This window comes from Heterodontus francisci, chromosome 2 (genome assembly GCF_036365525.1).
Source record: "Heterodontus francisci isolate sHetFra1 chromosome 2, sHetFra1.hap1, whole genome shotgun sequence".
Classification (NCBI taxonomy): Eukaryota; Metazoa; Chordata; class Chondrichthyes; order Heterodontiformes; family Heterodontidae; genus Heterodontus; species Heterodontus francisci.
In genome coordinates, this window is record NC_090372.1 from 113,172,221 (window position 1) to 113,192,971 (window position 20,751).

The 20,751-nt window shown below is 41.5% G+C and overlaps 1 protein-coding gene across 2 annotated transcripts in view; it reads right to left on the minus strand.

Annotated features, from left to right (window-relative positions):
• glcci1a (glucocorticoid induced 1a) overlaps positions 1-20,751 on the minus strand; it is a 268,586-nt gene that overhangs the window by 73,170 nt on the left and 174,665 nt on the right. For both annotated transcript variants that reach the window (XM_068009636.1, XM_068009644.1), the window contains exon 4: positions 2,581-2,697. In XM_068009636.1, coding sequence (XP_067865737.1) covers positions 2,581-2,697 — 117 coding nt within the window. The remainder of the gene's footprint in view (positions 1-2,580; positions 2,698-20,751) is intronic.

Here is a 20,751-nt window from a genome sequence, read left to right on the forward strand (position 1 = left end):
TCAGGTCCCAACACTGATCCCTGGGGAACTCCACCTTCCTCCAGCCCCGAAAAACATCCATTAACCACTACTGTTTGTTTCCTGTCACTCAGCCAATTTCGTATCCATGTTGCTACCGTCCCTACCATGAGCTACAAGTTTGCTCACAAGTCTGTTGTGTGGCACTGTATCAAACACCTTTTAACAATCCATGTACACCACATCAACAGCATAGCCCTTTCAGTAGAATGCTGCCTTCTTTTAGACACAAAAATACAGACTGCTTGAGGTTAGTTAAATATTTTACTATTTCAATGTCACAGGCCTTAGTTCAGATGTCAGCAGAAGTTACACAAATTAGTCTTTACTCAATAGTCATGACTGATATGTACAAATATTAAAGCTATGTCATGCAATACTGAATACACAACATTGTGTTAGATTGCCTTGAGAGTTAAGTACAAAGAACTGGGAGAGCCACTTCCTCCCTAGCTCGGTTGTTTTAAACATGATAGCTGGTGGTAACCTGGTTACACATTTTTAACTGGCAGCAGCATTAAGAGGTGGAGCAACACTCACCTGCCCAATCCTTTTTAACCCTTGTAATCAGTCACAATTCATTCAAGCAGCTGCATTGTTTAACTGGTGAAGTTAATACTCCCTTTATAAACTTTGTTTCTTCATTTTACCACGTGGATCACTCCATGCAATGCACACAGCCAACTGAGATGGACAGCCGCATGGGAATAACTCTCTTTCTATTTGGAAGCGCTGAGCAGCTGCAATCTAGCATTGTGGGGAAACAACCAATATTAATCCACTCCATAATAGAAAGCACTTGTCCTCCACCATGAAATTCAGTCATATGACGTGTATATATTTAAATGTCCATGACAACAAACAACAAGATTTAAAGGGGTATTCAACTTGGATTATGTGCATTTTGAATGATTGCATATGGCAACCCAAGTACATTTTACTAGATAGTCTAATGCACATTATACTTCAACAGTAATGTAGCTTTGCATTTATTTTTTGCAATGACCAGCACAATCACTTGGCAAGAACTCAATTATACATTCATAGGATTGCACATATTTATTCTTGAAAAGTTCTTTTAATATTTATAAGGAGCAATGTATATAACATTTTCCAACATCATGTGCTTTGCTAACAATCTAAAAAGTAGTTTCCAGTGATGTGTATCGCTTCTGAATTTTGGTCAATATAAATTTATAGAAAAAATATTTGCAGTTGATACATAAAATATTTCAGTGTTCAGAAGGCAAGTCTTTGCTTTTGTGGTGTAATGAAATGGTTACTAAATTGTGCACTTGGATATTCAGGAGCGTGAAATCCACCAGCGCAGTTACACCCATTTAATTGCATAGCGATTACATCTAAAGTCCTGATCTTTCTCCAGTTCTTTAGTAACTAGGGCAGCAGGCTTAAGTTGTTTACATGCATGAAATACTTGTTAAAACACAGATTGACCCATTACGTGATTTATAACGTACTTGCATATTTCACCAAAAAATTTGCTCTCCTAATCCAGCAATCAAATTGTATTAATATGCAATAAAGGACAGCAGGCTTCTTCTAACTTGGAGATAAATTCACAGAAAGAAAATCCAATAAAAGCCCATGTACTTTATTGTTCAATAACTTTCTGCTAATACTTTATATTGTTTAGCAATAGTAGTCCAAATATGGATTTGTTTAATATATTTATATCTTTTTTAGTTCTCTTAGGAAAACCAGTTTCCCCTCTTTCTTCACTGGTCTCAAGGCATCTTAGAAGTTGGGGGAAGACAGTCAGCTCTCAGGCTACCACTGCTTTATCTAAGTAAATGGCACATGGTTGCTTTATTGCATTACAACAGTGACTACATTTCAAAAAGTACTTCATTGGCTATACAGCGTTTTGAGACAGCCAGTGGTTATGAAAGGCGCTATATGAATGCAAGTCTTTCTTTTATTGCAACCTTAACGATAAAGTGCACCATTTTCAATTCTAAAGAAAGCCAAAGCAGTTTGTCCATTTTAATGTGAAAATGGAGTATGGACAGTTAGTCTTGACAGTGCTGTAAATTTCAAAAACAAATGGTCTTAAAAAAATTCAAACCACTTGAAGTACATCTATGGGATAATACTTACCACTCAGTACTTGCCCCTGAAGTTACCTTCGCCTTTAAAAATGCATAATCTATACCAAAATTAATGGCAAACAAAAAAGAACCAATCAGCTGCGACAACTCAACTCAGGAAAACGAGTAGCGAGATTAAAAAGAAAAACTCTAAATGCTACAAATCCAAAACAAAAATAGAAAATGCTGTAAATGCACAGCATCTCCAGGAGAAATCTCTGTTAGAAATTCCCGAAACATTAGCATAGCCATCACCAAACTGCTTACTAACCAGCTGTGTGTTTACAGCATTTACTGCTTTTACTTTACATCAGAAAGCATATCTTTCATGTGAAAATACCACTGTGATGAAAATACCTAACCGTGCACAGACATCACCTCACTACATGATTACACTGGCAAGAGGAATGCAATCGATTCAGAAGATTTAATACAATCTTGCAGAGCAGCTTACCTGAGACTGGTTGATAGCAGTGTGATTGCCATGGAGTGGAGACAGGCGGTCCTTCTCCTTATTGTGTCGACTGCTTTGCTTACTGCGCTGGAGCTGCTGCCTCAGTTTGGCAATCTGCTATAATAATTGGATAAAAAGAGAATACAAAATAAGAATTTACAAGCTGATAAAACTGTTTACATTATGCATACTGGTAATAAATTAACTGGAAATCACTTCCCATTACACCTTGGTAGAACTGTGCCTTGGCTGAAGTTGGCATTCACCAGGAACCCCATAACAACATCTCATGCAGATCAATATTCATGGGTTAACTGTCAACATAACAGGTCCCTCTCCCCACACATATTCAGTTACTATATTTGCAATGCATTCATATTGTATTCAAAAAGTAGGATAACTGTTTCTTCTTTAGATTTCTGGTGAAACACTGAATACTCACTTATACAAGTGAAAAAAACAAAGCAATTCTCAAGTGCCTAGGCCTTGCTTGCATGTGAAAATAACTGGCTATTCAAATTATATGTATATACAACATGCACATTATGGGAATTATGTTCAAAACAAAATAACCTAAGCTTGAGATAGTTTCAATAAAGATTAGTACAAGGACAGATGATGCTCCAACATTCATTGAGCTACATGAGCTGCTGCTTTTCACTTCAGTCTAACTGGCCACCACAATGCAAATTCTCTGCATCAGGTTTATAAATATGATGTAACATATTGCACTAATATAAATCATCTGATTTGAACTGCCATCACTATGACTGTAAACAGAAGCATGGTTCTTCTGTTCTTCTGACACTTAACAATTCTCAACCAAAAATGTTTTTTCTAGATTAGCTATGAGGAGAGGTTGGATAAACTCAGATCGTTTTCACTGAAACGACGGAGGTGGAGGGGAGACATGATAGAGGTTTACAAAGTTATGAGCGGCATGGGCAGAGTGGATAGTCAGAAGCTTTTTCCCAGGGTGGAAGAGTCAGTTACTAGGGGACATAGGTTTAAGGTGAGAGGGGCAAAGTTTAGAGGGGATGTGCGAAGCAAGTTCTTTACACAGAGGGTGGTGAATGCCTGGAACTTGCTGCCGGGGGAGGTGGTGGAAGCAGGTATGATAGCGACGTTTAAGGGGCATCTTGACAAATACATGAATAGGATGGGAATAGAGGGATACTGACCCCAGAAGTGCAGAAGTTTTAGTTTAGGCAGGCATCAAGATCGGCGCAGGCTTGGAGGGCCGAATAGCCTGTTCCTGTGCTGTACTGTTCTTTTTTCTTTGTTCTTGATGCTTTTCCTGCACTATCCCCACCCCATGAAGCCTATTCTTCAATTTCAGACTGATTTCATCCTGCATACTATCAGATTTAGAACCACTGAAGTTTACAGCATAGAAGGCTATTTGATCCATCGTCTATGTACCTACTCTTTGCTAGAACAATAAAGCAAATCTGTTGCCACTGATTTGTTCTCTTTCCATAGCTGAATTATGGAGCTACTGTTAGAAGAAAATAACTACAAATACTGGAAATCTTAAATAGGAACAGAAAGTGACAGAGGTTACTGCTCCAGCTTTTCCAAATGCAGAGTATGACTAGATGAATGCATGTGCCCAGACATCAGGTTACAGGTGCAATCTGAACTGGTATCTTGGGGAAAAATAAGCTAACAGCAAGAAATTAGAAACACTCTTATGAAACTTAATTCAACAGAGAGGCATATGTTTGCCAAACCCAATCCAATATCATCTAGTTAAACCACAACTTTTCAATCCTCCTATTCTTCATCAGATAATACACCAAGGCCAGAAAATTATGAGCGCGGCGCAAATTGAGGCGGCGTGCCCTCATCTCGGCGGTCCACTTGCGCGGATGCGCCGCTGAGCCCGCGTGATATTTCGCGCGGGGCTTCATTTAAATGGAGGGGGTGGAGCGGCTGCCCCCGATGATGAAAAGGGTTTTTAAAGGGCTTCAAGCCCTTCATGTAAATTTAAATGTTTAAAGGTCCCGCCACACTTATATTTGAAATAAAATTTTATTCAAACTTTGCATCCCCTCTGCCACCCCCACAATGAGTTCACAAATAAAATTATGCATAACCCGTAAAAACCAATTTTTCAAATAACAACCTTTAACCCCTTCAGAACATTTGACCCTTAGCCCCTTCCCACCATCCCCACAACCAATTGGAGCAGTTTTCCGAACGGAGTTCCGAATGGGCGGGACTTCCGGCTGGCGGCCGTAATATCGGCATGGAACAGCCGCCGGGACAAGGTAAGTTGATTTGCATGTTTTTTCATTAATTTTAATACTTAAATGAAGGCCCCGCCGCCGAGCAGCCGCACCGAGGCCTCACTGCCGACGGTAAAATCGGCGGGCCTTCTCAGCATCAGAGGTCGTGGCGGGCCTCTCCTGGAAGAATATTCCCAGCCCTCCCCCACAACATGACCCCCGATTTCGGAGGCCTCACAAAATTCAGCCCCATTACTTGGCCGAAGGTCAGACAGCCATGTGATTGGTTACCAGGTCCCAGCAATGTTACTCTCAGGGTAGGAGATGCTGGTGTCACCAATCCTCTATTCCCCTTTCAGAGAAGCTCTTGGCTTCTGCTCGGCACCTATTAGCACACTCAAATCACAAACTCGGGTTATGAAGAAATCCTAAGTCTCGAGTCTTCTATGCTGCACTAACTAAGTATAATAAATCTATATTAGCCCATATGTAAACATCTAACTGGGTAGACTTAATGTTCAATACACCAGATACAATTATTGTGCCAAGTCTGTAAGTATATCAGCCTTTAACAGCATTTACTGCAATAAAAATACCAAATAAGATTCATAATAGAAGTTTGATAGATAATATATGGCAGACAGCAATAGCTTAATATAATACAACTAATTTAATCAGCAGGATTCAAAACATAATGCTCATTTCCCAAGGGCCACTCTTGAGTTGCTCCAATTTAATTGACATCTAATATGTTATTTTTGAGCAGATGCCATGTTAGAAACAACCACTGGTGCACACAAAGAAATTAAAAATACATTTCTTGGGGGCGGAAGAGTTGAAGCAGAACAGTTGGATAAATTCAAACAGAGTTAACTGTCACTTGCTGAACCTGGATTACTGCAGTGTTTGTCAAGATACAGGAAATCTGAGTTGCTGGCTTGTAACACAGTTCTATTTCTCAAGCATTTTTTGTCTGTATTTACAATAAGCTCGTCAGATCAAATTCATGTGACAACTGTCTCTGCTGCAGCAGATGCCCAAGCTGTACTCGAGACAATGCCCGGCAAAAACAAAAGGCCACAGTTTGCATGAGTTCTGCTCTTGCCCTGCAAACTCTGGCCTTAATCTACTCCAGAGAAGGAGCAAGGCAGTCCTCTATTAATGCTCCAACTGGTGGGAAACAGATTTGCATCTCCAATTTACCCATCTGTACCACAGAAGCAAAGAAACGCACAATGTTGAAGAGAAGGGTCACTTTCGGTCTCAAGCTATTCTGACCAGAGAGACATTGATGAAGCTTGTCTGCTAGCCGACAGGGAATTGGCACAACCTAGAAAGGGAGCAGAAAAAACTGGACTTCTTAACTGCTGAATTTAACTATTAACCAGCTCTTGGGAGACTGAAATAGATTGAGCAACATGTCAGAAGCTAGATTATACATCAATTTCACTGTTCTGGGACAGATTTAAAGTTGAGACATTAGTTTAACAATATCAGCTAGTCTATGTTTATTGATGGTGTTACTCTGCAGCTCAAAATAACCAGCTCTTACACATTGTACAGTAACAACTTGTATTTACATAATGCCTTTAACATACAAAAATGTCCAAATAGGGCAAGGCCTCAGCTGAGAACAGAGCAGGTTGGGAGGGAATGGGGGTTGTGTGGGCACATGAGATCATGGCGAAGTGGGCAATAGCTGGCAATCGTGCAGCTGAAAGCAGGTAAGCTTGTTGGGCCTAGGGGAAACATTCCTGCTCCTCCTGGCCAACAAGCAGCGCTACAAAGGCATTTACCTTACGGAACTGGCCCTTCTCGCCTCTTTTTACCTGCTGCGTTTTCTGAAATGGGTTAAAAATAAAAGTCTGCAAAAAAAATGGAAGCTCGCAGCCTGCTTAAAGAGCTGTTATTGACTGACAATATAACAAGCAGAGTGGATAAAGGGCAACCAGTAGATGTTGTGTATTTGGATTTTCAGAAGGCGTTTGATAAGGTGCCACATAAAAGGTTATCGCACAAAATAAGAGCTCAAGGTATTGGGGGTAATGTGTTGGCATGGATTGAGGATTGGCTAACACACAGAAAGCAGAGAGTCGGGATCAATGGGTCTTTTTCAGGTTGGAAAGCCATAACTAGTGGGGTGCCACAAGAATTGGTCCTAGGGCCTCAAATATTTACTATTTATATTAATGACTTAGAGGAAGGGACAGAATGTAGTGTATCCAAATTTGCTGGCAATACAATAATAGGTGGGAAGGCATGTTGTGATGAGGACACAAATAATCTGCAAAGGGATATAGATAGGTTAAGTGAGTGGGCAAAAACTTGGCAGATGGTGTTCAATGTGGGCAAGTGTGAGGTAATCCAGTTTAGTAGGAAGAATACAAAGGCAGATTATTATTTAGATGGAGAAAGACTACAAAATACTGCAGTACAGAGGGATCTGGGTGTTCTTGTGCATGAAACACAAAAGGTTAGCATGCAGGTGCAGCAAGTAATTAGAAAGACAAATGGAATTTTAGCCTTTATTGTTAGGGGGTTAGAGTTTAAAAATAGGGAAGTCCTGTTACAACTGTACAGGGTGTTGGTGAGGCCACACCTGGAGTACTGTGTATAGTTTTGGTCCCCGTATTTAAAGAAGGATATACTAGCACTGGAGGCAGTTCAGAAAAGGTTCACTAGGCTGATTCCTGGGATGAAGGGGTTGTCTTATCAAGAACGAACGGCTAAACATGTTAGGCTTTTATTCATTGGAGTTTAGAAGAATGGAAGGTGATCTTATAGAAACATATAAGATTTTAAGGGGGCTTGACAAGGTAGATGTTGAGAAGATGTTTCTACTGGTGGGGGAATCTCGAACTAGGGGCCATAGTTACAGAATAAGGAGGCACTCATTTAAAACTGAGATGCGAAGGAATTTCTTCTCTCAGAGGGTGGTGAATCTCTGGAATTCTCTGCCTCAGAGAGTTGTGGAGGCTAGATCACTAAATATATTAAAGGAGGAGGTAGATAGATTTTTGAAATCTCGGGGAGTCGAGGGTCAGGCGGAGCAGGCCTGAAAGAGGAGTTGAGGCCTGGGACAGATCAGCCATGATCTTATTGAATGGCAGGGCAGGCTTGAGGGGCTGAATGGCCTACTCTTGCTCCTATTTCTTATGTTCTTATGTTATGGCTTGCCTCCTGAGTGTGGATTGGTTGCCCACCTCCAGCCCACCTCAGTTAAACTGGTCCGCTCAGTCCGCAAGCAGGACCCTGAGCTTCCGGTTGCTTGCCATTTCAACACTCCCCCCTGCTCTCATGCTCACATCTCTGTCCTGGGATTGCTGCAGTGTTCCAGTGAACATCAACGCAAGCTCGAGGAACAGCATCTCATCTACCGATTAGGCACACTACAGCCTGCCGGACTGAACATTGAGTTCAATAATTTCAGAGCATGACAGCCCCCCATTTTACTTTCATTTTTAGTTATTTTTTTCTTCCTTTTTTTTACATTCCTTTTTACATTTTTTACCATCTTTTTTTGCATTTATTTCATTTCATCTTAGTTTGTTCAGTTTGCTTACCCACTGTTTTTTTCAGGTTGTTTTTCTTCAGGTTTGCACTTGCTGCTGTTCAATATTCAGTGTATTCACACCTAATCTGTACTACTGCTTTGTCTTTCAACACACCATTAACATATTGTTTGCCTTTTCTCCGTGACCTTTTGGTCAGCTATGTGGCCTGGTCCAATCTGCACCTTCTCCTTTGTTACCTCTTGCCCCACCCCCACCTCACTTGTTTATAATCTGTGACTTTTCTAATATTTGTCAGTTCCGAAGAAGGATCACTGACCCGAAACGTTAACTCTGCTTGTCTTTCCACAGATGCTGCCAGACCTGCTAAGTGATTCCAGCATTTCTTGTTTTTGTTTCAGTTAAACTGGAAATGGGTGGCCTCTTGGTGTGTTGGGGTTGTGTTTGAAATGTTTTCTAATTTTAGCTTCTCACCCAATCCAAATCCACCCATTCTTGGGAGTTAAAATTACCTCCAAAAGTATCTGAAGATTACTTAAGTGTTTGGAATTACTATTTAATTGATTTACCAAGAAGGGCTTCTAAACACAATTATGAAATATTTTTGCATTGTAACCTAGAAGGGAGCCTCTCAAAGGATCTTTGCAGCATATGTATTTACCACAGTATGGTCTGTGATATGCTCAATTTTACAATTTTTAAAGAATTAGTCACTTTGCAATTAAACAGAAAGTCAGACTGAATTCTCTATTTCAAGAGATGTAGATAAATTATACAAATCCCTCAATAGGACGACCTTAGCATCCTGTGAAATGCATTCTCTTCATTTTCAAAACTAGCACTTCTTTCTATGGACCACAGCACAAATCTGTTTGAGGAAATCTTTAAAATGATATAAAACCCAATGAAACAATTGTGTGTGTGTGTGTTTGTTTGTAACACCTTATCAAATGGGTTATTTTATTTCAGCTTTTGCAATTTCCAATAACATATCAGATCCTCTTTTCAAAGTGCAAGAATTCTATTAGCAGGGAATTCTCAATCTTGCATATAGTCTGGAAATGAATGGGGGCTTACATCTTTGATTGAGGATGCATTTTTGTACAGCTAAGTGGTAGAGTGGAGTAAATAACAATCAGCCTAGATGTTGTTGAAAGACCTTACATGAACACAAGAGAAATGTTGAACACAGTTGAAACAATTACTTCTTGATAAAGCAAGGGATCAGAAAAGGCCCTCAGAACAAATTGTTGATTCATCATATATGTTTCGTCTCCGAGAGTTTAAAAATGACCTTATTCTTGAGAATAGATAGCATATGGAAACTTCTCAAGTACAAATACTCATTTCATAATATTATAAAGTCTTAGAAGTAATCTTTATTAGATATATATTTTGAAGGTATCCTAATGCATGGTTAAATCAGTTTCCTGGCAGATATGAATTGTTTTTTTAGTTCATAGCCAGTTATCGCTATCTTCTGCTTGAAACTAGCTCAGACACAATTTAGGAATGTTTGAAGAAAATCAAATACAAAAGCAGGCGCAGAAAATAGATGAAGGAAAATGGACAATAACAAGGCAGATATGAACTCTGTTCAGGATTATTACATACATCTTTGAGAAACAGGGTTTTAGAAATACCTTGGGCTGAAAGGCATGAAAAAACAAGGACAGCTAGCAAGATATCTTTAATTTTGGTCAATTAGCTTTCACTTCAAAATTGTGCGTGTCTTTTTGTAGAAAAGGACATGGCACCTCTGGGTTATTCTGTTACAGACAGTGAGCAGTAGAAGGTTTGGGAAATATGCTTATGGTGCTGTGTTTCATCTATAGCATTACACTAATTAAGGACAACAGCATAAAATTACCATATTATTGTTCCAGACCATCACACAAGAAAAGCCAGATTCCCTTATTTTGCTTGGGATAAACTCCCTTTTCAGTCACTTATACGTTCAGGTCCCAGCTCATTAACACAATTAACTGCAGTATTTTGTATTCATGCTAACCAACCTATGGTAATGCTCATTATGATGCTCTAAGTTATCAAATGCACAAAATGCTTATTCTTTTCACAAAGGATGCTCCAGCAACATTGGCTAAGACCCTTGCCTTTGTTCTCAAATCACTTCAAAGCCTCACATCGCCCTGCAGCAGCATTATGTGCCTCTGGTCATTATGTGCCTATATGTGCACAATCTATTTCTTGAAGGCCAATCTTCGCCTTGGTTCCCCCCGCTCCCCCCCTCTCTCAGTGGCTGTCCTTCAGCCCGTCATGTGAAACGCTCTTCACAAGCACCTTTGCTTGGTCACCTTACTTGCCCGCCCTCCCCCCACCTCACCTCAAAATAGACTCTGAACAACTTGAAGTTGAGCTTGCCTTTATCTGCCAAACCACAAAAAAACATTTTTTCTCCTTCAACTCCTGTCTACTTGTATCTGCTCTTTGCCCGCTTCCCTGTAAACCACTTTGAAACTACTCTCTGAAAATAAGGAATGCTAAAGTTATGAAGTTGTTGTAAGATGGTTGGGGCGGGAGAGGAAAGGGGAATGGTGGCGTGCAACAAGGTATTGGGCTAGTCATCAGTTATGGATGTTTGGAATGCAAAGTGATCGTTCCTCAAGGGGAGTGGGACTAATTGAATAGGTCTTTCAAAGAGGCACAGGCATGACAGTCAAATGGCCTCCTTCTGAGCTGTAAGATTCTATGAAAGAAAACAATACCATCTTCTGGGAATGGCTTTAACAGATTCAAAGTTAATGAAACAGTATATTACCGTGATAAGAGTCAGCATCCAGTAATCATCAGAAATGGTGGCCATTAAAATATATTGACACACGCATTCCAAGCAAGACATATGACCAGAGATGATCCCCTTTGGTCATATTCATAGAAGGTTCTTAAACAGGTTCTTCCGTTCAATTGGAAAATAATTTGTACAAACTGTACAAATCTGAACATGACAGCTCATACTCATAATGCAGTTCAGAAACAGATTCCCATTTTTCACATTCCTTCTCTCCCACTGACAGCTACATGTGTTATGAGGAATTGCTAAATATTTTGATAAACAAAGCCACCAGCCTATATCAACCCGTTGCTAACTTCTCAGCCTCTACTGACGTAGCTCACTTCATTTCTTCAGCTTGGAAGGTTGTCAAGTCACCCTTAGCACTCAAAGCTATATACAAACTGTTCGTGCCCTTGCCTTTCAATCCAGCTCCATTATCTGGATGAGGCTTTAGAGTACACAACTTGGGGGTGAAACTTGCCTTCAGGAGCACAAAAACAGGCTATAACATTGGCAGTCCATTTTACACCCTGATATATTTTCTCAGGAAGGGTGTAAACTGGCTTCTAATTTGTTACCACCTGTTTTACACTACTGCCAAGCAGAGATTCCACCCCACCCCTCCCACTTCTACAATTTCAGCTGAATTCACTGGGCAAACTCTTGGCAGTACTAAACTGAAAATGAGAATGCACTTGGAGCTTTATTTTTAGATCATAGTCTTTTGCTAAAGTAAAGCCACAACATAGTGTGCAGCCGGTTGGTAGAGTTTCAGTTGCAAGGCGATAACACTGTGGTTTTAATCACATCAGAATAAGACGTGGAAAGGACTGTATTTTAAAACACTGCATATTAAAAGACTTAAGCAAAGTTGAAACTAAAGGTACGCAGTTATATAGGGCTCAATTTTGGTCTCTCAGCAGGGAACCCACCGACTGGCCCGAAAGTGGGGTGGGGGGAGGGGTGTGGGGAGGGGAGCTCACTTCAGCAGTCTGCAGGATTCAGGGCCACATTTTGTCAGTGGCAGCCATCTAACTGACTGCTGCCAAGGCGGCCATCACTATTAAGGGCGATGCCTGCCCTCAGGGGCTGCCGGCCAAAGGAAGGGCCAGCTGCTCAGCAGCATCACTGGGAGTGGTGGCTACTGCTGTAACTGCACCTGGAAGAAGAGGATGCCATGGAAGGACAGGGCCCTCCCTACCAGGTAAGTGAAGTCTGGGCTCGTAGGGGCAGTCATACAGGCTGCTGCATGGTGGGAGAAGAGACGGGGTTGGTGAGGGCAGGTGGTGTCACTGCCGCGGGGATGGCCGTTACCGCTGGGGGGGGGCCCTCCGTGGGCCATAGAATTGCCGGATAGGAGGGCCCATCCCCCACCCCCCCACCGTGAGCCAGTCGGGAGGCCGCTGGAGATTACCTGGCAGTTTCCCCTCGTGGAGGAGGGCCCACCCACTGCTGGTAAAATGCCAGAAGTGGTGGGGAGAGGCCCTTAATTGGACCCTTAAGTGGCTCAATTGGCCCCTGGGTGGGAGGACTGTCTGCCACCTTTCCGGCCACTGTAAGATAGCGTGGCACTGGGAATATGATGGGCACGCCATCCCCCTCCCCCCCTCACCCCACACCTTCCCTTGCCATATTATGTGTCCTTCCCTGCCTCCCAGTCCGTCCCCAGAGGGCTGGTAAAATCGAGCCCACAGAGTCTACAGCACAGACATCTTAAACCCATTACTATTCCCATTCAACACCAACATCCTCAAGATGTCCTCTTAAAGTCCTTTTCCTTCTTAACAGAATTCACATAAAATCACAAGCTTAATAAAACAGCTGAAAAAATGTTAAGTGTATGAGTATGGTTGCCAATTGACTACATGACAACAGTATGCTGAAAATTAACAAAATTTAAATCAGTTCAGTCTCTTGCCACATCCATTCATCTTGTCAAAGATCATCTGAGAGATAAACCATCAATCTGGAGAATATTGATTCTACCATATACTTGGAGTGAAATTTAAATACCACAAAACTCTTCAAAAGATATTGCCAGCAAAAACAGCATTTTAAAAAATGTATTCTAACTAATCTTACACAAGTAGTAAGGGGCATGCAATGAAGAAATTTTACATCACATTGACTCTGATAATCACATCCAGCAATAGTGTTGCAATAGTCACACACAGCAAATATTACAAAACGAAAGAAGAATTATCTAGGCTGCATTCTACATTACAATTGTAGCATCAGCCCAAGCAGCATGGCTTACCATCAATGCTGCAATTCCAGTATAAATGCAGCCTGCCTCCAGAATCAGAACCCAGCTTGCCAGTGGAAACAAGCTCTGTGAGATGAGTATTTACCCACAATGACAACTGAAATTTATAACTTGGCAAGCCAAGCACAGACCCATTTCTCAACAACCCTTATCGGCATGTACCAAAAAGCTGTAGCACAGCACCTGCAATGATCACTATCCAGAGTAGTATATTGCTCAAGTAAAAGAAAAGCTACTCATCTTACACTTGAATTCGAACAGAATTTGGAACTGTACCTCTAAAAGCTGTTAGAATGTCAAAATGAAATATAAACCTCAACTTTACATGAAGAATACTTGCTGTTAGAGGCCAAGAGATTATTGAAAACAAAGCCACTAAAACATGGTAAACCACTTTGGAGTTAACTCAATTTCTGTTACTACGTAAATCATAGTTAATTTCAGCCGAAACTTTCTACTGCATCGCTACAACTGAAATTATGCTGTGCATTGTCAGCAGCTTGTAGTTTCACTATCTGTCCTTGTTCTTTGAAATGGTTAAATCTGAGAACCATTCACAATGATACAAGCTCATTTAGAAAATAGCCTTATTATGAACATCAAGGGCAATCTTGTGTAATGACTAACTAGCAGCATTTGGTAAAAAGTTTCAACTTTATACAACTGTGTAAAAACCCACCATCTCAAACTCACTCATCTTCACACTTTGGAGTGTATCAAGCCATTGGGCCTCTTCAGCTTCAATTTTGGACTCCCTCCATCGCAATATTGATCTTATTGTTCTTTTTAAGGAGAATTAAATCCCATTCGTCAAGTATTTCTTCTTATTCAGACTGCACACCATTTAAGCTACATATATATTTTCTTAGCAGTTTCTTATTTCTCTTTTACAGCAGTCGGTGCTCACTGGCCCAGGCACTTGAGTTGCCAGGATTTCCTTTCCTGCTGAGAAAGCTTGCTCATACAGTATGGTGGTGAAGTAGGTATCACCGGGTCACCATCATGTATCTTCTTGTGATAGGTCAAGGAGTAATGTGAGAGTAGAAGCCTGGAAAATTGCCATCTCATCCCATCAGTCACAGGGATTAAAGGTCCTGCAAAACCAAAGGGGACAGAAAGAAAGCAGCAATCCCTACCCTTATTTAAAATAAATCACAAGTGGAAATAAAATGCATTTTCAGAGGTAAGCAGAAAATCTGCTCTAAGGTGGCCTGTCTGTATAACTTCTACTGATCTCAAAGTTTGCACCAGTGAGAGTGTTACTTATTCTCAGTGAGGGACTGTGTCTTTTTGGTGTGAGAATAAAGGGAGAGGGGGAGAGGAAATAGGAAGAATGGAAAGTGAAATCTTGATGGAAAGGGAAATCTCAATAGTGAACAAAAAAAGTTGGGATTAAAATTCCTTAAAAAAATTTACGTTACAACACAAATTTTATGTAGGATGACAAATCACTTTTCTCAAATGGTCTCATCTCCATTTCAAGTGGAAGAAACACAAATACTGCTTTTCTACTGTACTCAAATTGGACTTCCTTTATATAAATTAAGAATCATGTCAAGGGATTACTCTAAATAGCAAGCTACATAACCCAATGGCCCCATTAAAATCATCAGCTTAAAAGGTCTAAATGGCTGGTGATGGAAATTTAATTTTGTTCGCAATGTCATTTATAAAAGGTTCATGAACAGTTAATTGAGATATTCAGGAAAGATAAGCAGCTGTACAGAAATTAAGGAGGAAACTGTCTAACACTACAATAAATAGATACATAAATGATGTTTTGCTGTATTTTTCAGGATATATTCGGATTTCACACAATTGTTACTACTCAATTGAGTAGCAAGAATTGTTTTGTGGAAAAACGGGAATGTCTGATAAGCAGTCTGGAGATAATCTCAGATTGGCCACTAAATTGCGTTGCAAACAAAATAAATCTCAACTTTCAAAAATTTAAAGAATGTTACTTGGAAAAAGCATGATTTGGAAATCGAGCAAACACATCTACCATTATTCAATTTTCCTTATTTTGTAGGATTTGCAACCAATAACTCATAGCTATCTGCATTCCAACATCCACGTCCCCCAAAAAAGTCTTCCGTAATGGCAAACAGTAGACTTGAGCATTGTCTACATGGCAGTCTTAGTACAGGCAAACTGAATTACATTTTCTTGGGATACTGTTTCAAGACATAGCAGCAAGTTATTTACAAGATCAATTTGAATCAGTATGAATTTTAGCAGTTTACACTAAAAATTCAATTGAAGTATTCAACTGTTGACTGCTTTCCTACAATTTCCATACCATCATTTCTTTCATGTATGGTAAAAGTTTCCCAAAACAGTTTCCCTTTTCCATCTCCTTTTCCAATTTTCTCAAGGCACTAACTCATGATTGGGTGCAATTCCAAAGACAGAAGCACCCTCCTCTGCCTCACCAAAGGAGTCATTCTTTAGGTGAAAGTCTAGACAGAGTATGCTATCAGACTTTCAGTGAGTTTTCTCACAGCCAACTTATCTTATCCTTACAGAACATTCCAGACATTCACAATTACCAGGAGGTGTCACTGATTAGCAATCAAGAAGAGGAACACGGACTGATTTTTTCCCCCCACTCTGGCTCAGTATTGCAGAGGCCAATTCGAACCTAAAGGAAACTGTTTGTTACAATAATTCATTATACTGGTAATTTTTTTAACGTAATATTACCCAAGTAGCACATTTAATTTTTATTTTTGGCATTTTATCTCTTGTATAAATGTTATGATTTCCTGTGTACACTAGGATGGTGGCTGGAACCAGATGCATTTCACGAGCATTTTTAATTGTGGAAATCCAGTTAAAAACAGCATCAGCTGAAGACCACTGAGCAAAATCCTTTCATAAAAATAAAATAGTAGAAAGCCTTTCACCCATCCTTCATCAATGCCAGCTGCAGCTTTGTGCTTTGCTTTATTACATGTTAAACTTAGAAACATCCAGTAACATTTTATCCAAACACTAATTCCACAAAATATACAACACTTCAGAAAAAAATGATCTATATACTTTGCAGCATCTTCAGTTTTCAACACAGGAAAAATCTTTACCAGTTTATTTTTAATACTCAATTTAATAGACCACAAAAGGAAAAGTGTAAGTACTTTGGAACACTGGAACAGACCATCTGGTGTCACAAAAGCAGATATTTCTTTGGCTTGATCAGATAAGGGGACTTGCCAATATCCTTTGAGCAAATCAATCTTGATAACAAAGGCTGAGTTCCCCACCCGATCAAAACAATCCTCAAGCCTTGGGATCGGGTAAGAGTCAATCTTAGTTACTGCATTAACCTTTCAGTAACCCATACAGAATCTTTGAGAACCATTTTTGGTACCAAAACAATCGGAGAATGCCAACTACTTTGATTGACATTTACGCCACACAAGTGCCAGGCAATGACCCTCTCCAACAAGAGAAAATCTAAATATCTCCCCATGACATTCAACGACATTACCAAAGCTGAATCCCCCATTGTCAACATCCTGGGGGTTACCACTGATCAGAAACTGAACTGCACCAGCCACATAAATATTGTGGCTACAAGAGTAGGTCAGAGACTGGGAATTCTACAGCATGTAACCCACCTCCTGACTCCCCAAAGTCTGTCCACCATCTACAGGGCACAAGTCAAGAGTGTGATGGAATACTCTCCACTTGCCTGGATGCGTGGGGCTCCAACACTCGGAAAGCTCGACACCATTCAGGACACAGCAGCCTGTTTGATCGTCACCACATCCACCACCTTAAACATTCACTTCCTGCACCATCAACGCCTTGGAAAATGAGGCACCCTCCCTGCAGGCTTGGTGGTGGGGGCCCTCCTCCATGGGCAATTTGTGGCCCACGAAGGATCCCCACCAGGAACCAATTCACCCCCAGGACCCCCCTCCCCCTGGACCGAACGCTCACCCTCCCCTGCCGAGGCCATCTGGACTGACGATCCCGCTCACCGACCTCTTCTCCGGGGTTCCAGCACTGAGCCTGGATCTGAGGCTCTGCAGTACCAGCAGTGGCCACCACTCCCAGTGGCGATGCCGATACTGCTGAGCTGCTGGCCGTCTGATTGGCCGAACCCTATTTAGTGTTTAACGGGACAGGGATCCTGCCTCCTTAAACTTTCACCCCAAAAGACCAAAGGATTGCTCCAGGGGGGCTGAAAAAATTCAGAGGTGGGGTTCCTCCCGCCTTTTCGGCCTGGCACCGGGAGCCCCGCCTCGTGCACAAAATCCATCCCTTGTCCTTTTGGTTTTTTGGATTTCTAAATTGAGGTCATTTGGTGGATTTGATTCTTTTCATTGGTGGTCCTCAGGGATCATAACATTATATTGAGTGACTTTAACCATCTTGCTTATATGTAATAGGGGTAGCATCTTAAACAACTTTCCCATCCTCCTTTATGTTTACACTGCAGTGGTACCAGAATGCAAGCATAACCTGTGTACAACTGCAGCACAATTATCATCTATTTGCAATAAAACATTGTCAATCTTGGCAAAGCATTGACTAAATCTGAACATTCTGGGCTGAATTTTACCAGCCCCTCGACATCGGGGGTCGTGGCGGGGGGGGGGGGGGGGGCGGGCCCGTAAAATACTTGTGGGAGAGGCCCGCCACGACCTCCGACACTGAGTAGGCCCTGCCACATTTTACCAGCAGCGGCGAGGCCTCGGTGCGATTCATTTGCCTACTCAAACTTACTTTTAAAAATGTTAATTAACTTACCTGGACCGGGCAGCCATACCACGCTGATATGGTGACCGGTGGACGGAGGTCCGGCGCCTTCCGAACCCTGTTTGGGGATGCAACGTGAGATGCTGGTGAGAAAGGGTGGGGGGAGGGGAGTGGGAAAAACACTCTTAATTGGCTGTAGGGATGGTGGGAAGGGGTTGAAGGGCAAATGTGACGAGGTTGGGGGGGGAAGGTTCATGTTGGGAAATTAATTATCGACATACTGGACAACAAAAAAAAACATGGGGGGTGCGGGTTGGGAAAGGACCTCCAGCTTTTAATTACTTTTTTTAAAGATGGTTCACAGAAATGTACCTTTAAAACTTCACTTTGTTCCTAAGGGCTTGAAGCCCTTTAAAATGGCGCCAGTGCCTGCGCGATGGCACCGGACGCCGCTGCCGTGGCGACTGCCCCCTCTACGTCATCAGGGACGGCTCTGAGTATCAGGTGACCCATGTTGAACAGCTAAGAATCTACTTGTTTATACTTAAGATCTTTTCAATGCAAACCATATAATTGAGTCACCTGTATATAAAAATAAAACTTGGGATGAATGTAGATTTTTTTGCAGTTTAATATAACACCCCCCCCCCCCCCCCACCAAAAGCATCCAGTGCACTGAGAGGTCAATCACATTTGTCAGACAACTAACTGATCACTGAAAAGCCATTCTTGATTCTTGCTAAAAGATGTGATTCAAGCAGTTTCATTGACTTATTTGATCAGCTTTGTCCAATAAATTACCAAGTATGGCATGCCTGATGGTGTTGAAAGGTAAAGGGAAGGACCAACAAGTCCAGGGAACCCTGGATGTCAAGGGATATTGAGGATTGAATCAGGAAAAAAAAAGGAGGCTTATGGCAGATTCAGAGTGCTGAAAACAGCAGAGGCACTAGAAGAATATAGAAAGTGTAGGGGGGTACTTAAAAAAGTAATTAGGAGAGCAAAGAGAGGACATGAAAAAACATTGGCAGGCAAGATAAAGGAAAATCCGAAGGTGTTTTGTAAGTATATTAAGGGCAAGAGGATAACCAGGGAAAGAGTAGGGCCCATTAGAGACCAAAGTGGCAATCAGTGTGTGGCGCCGGAGAATATCGGTGAGGTTTTAAATGATTACTTTTCATCTGTGTTCACTATGGAGAAGGACGATGTAGGTGTAGAGATCAGGGAGGGGATTGTGATATACTCGAATATATTAGCATTGAAAGGGAGGAAGTATTAGCTGTTTTAGCAGGCTTAAAAGTGGTTAAATCCCCAGGCCCAGATGAGACGTAACCCAACTGTTATGTGAGGCAAGGGAGGAGATAGCAGGGGCTCTGACACAAATTTTCAAATCCTCTCTGGCCACAGGAGAGGTGCCAGAGGATTGGAGGACAGCGAATGTGGTACCATTATTCAAGAAAGGTAGCAGGGATAAACCAGGTAATGACAGGCCAGTGAGTCTAACATCAGTAGTAGGGAAGCTATTGGAAAAAATTCTGAGGGACAGGATTAATCTCCACTTGGAGAGGCAGGGATAGTCAGCATGGCTTTGTCAGGGGGAGGTTGTGTCTAACTAACTCGATTGAATTTATCGAGGAGGTGACTAGATGAGGGTAAAGCAGTTGATGTAGTCTACATAGACTTGAGTAAGGCTTTTGATAAGGTCCCGCATGGGAGATTGGTTAAGAAGGTAAGAGCCCATGGGATCCAGGGCAATTTGGCATATTGGATCCAAAATTGGCTTAGTGACAGGAGGCAGAGAGTGATGGGCGAGGGTTGTTCTTGCGTGTGAAAGCCTGTGACCAGTGGTGTACCGCAGGGATCGGTGCTGGGATCCTTACTGTTTGTAGTGTTTATTAATGATTTAGACGTGAATATAGGAGGTACGATCAGTAAGTTCGCAGATGACACGAAAATTGGTGGTGTCTTAAATAGTGAGGAGGAAAGCCTTAGATTACAGGATGATATAGATGGGTTCGTAAGATGGGTGGAGCAGTGGCAAATGGAATTTAACCTGAGAAGTGTGGTGGACTAACAAGTTTGGGAGGACTAACAAGGCAAGGGAATATACAATGGATGGTAGGACCCTAGGAAGAGGGTCAGAGGGACCTTGGTGTACTTGTCCATAGATCACTGAAGGCAGCAACACAAGTAGATAAGGTGGTTAGGAAGGCAAATGGGATACTTGCCTTTATTAGCCGAGGCATAGAATATAAGAGCAGGGAGGTTATGATGGAGCTGTACAAAACGCTAGTTAGGCCACAGCTGGAGGTTTAGAGGGGATTTGAGGAAAAAAAATTTAACTCAGAAGGTGGCTGCAATCTGGAACGCACTGCATGAAGAGCTGGTAGAGGCAGGAACCCTCACAACATTTAAGAAGTATTTATATGAGCACTTAAAATGCCGTGGCATGCAAAGCTATCGGCCAAGTACTGCAAAAAAGGGATTAGAATAGTTAGGTGCCTGATGGCCGGCACAGACACGATGGGCTGAAGGGCCTGTTTCTGTGCCGTATGACTCTGTGACTCTCTGACTTCTTGTAAGATCAAGAAACATTTCAAGCAACCTTCATCAATTCTGATGCACATTTGTCTTATACATTAGACACAGCTATAGGAA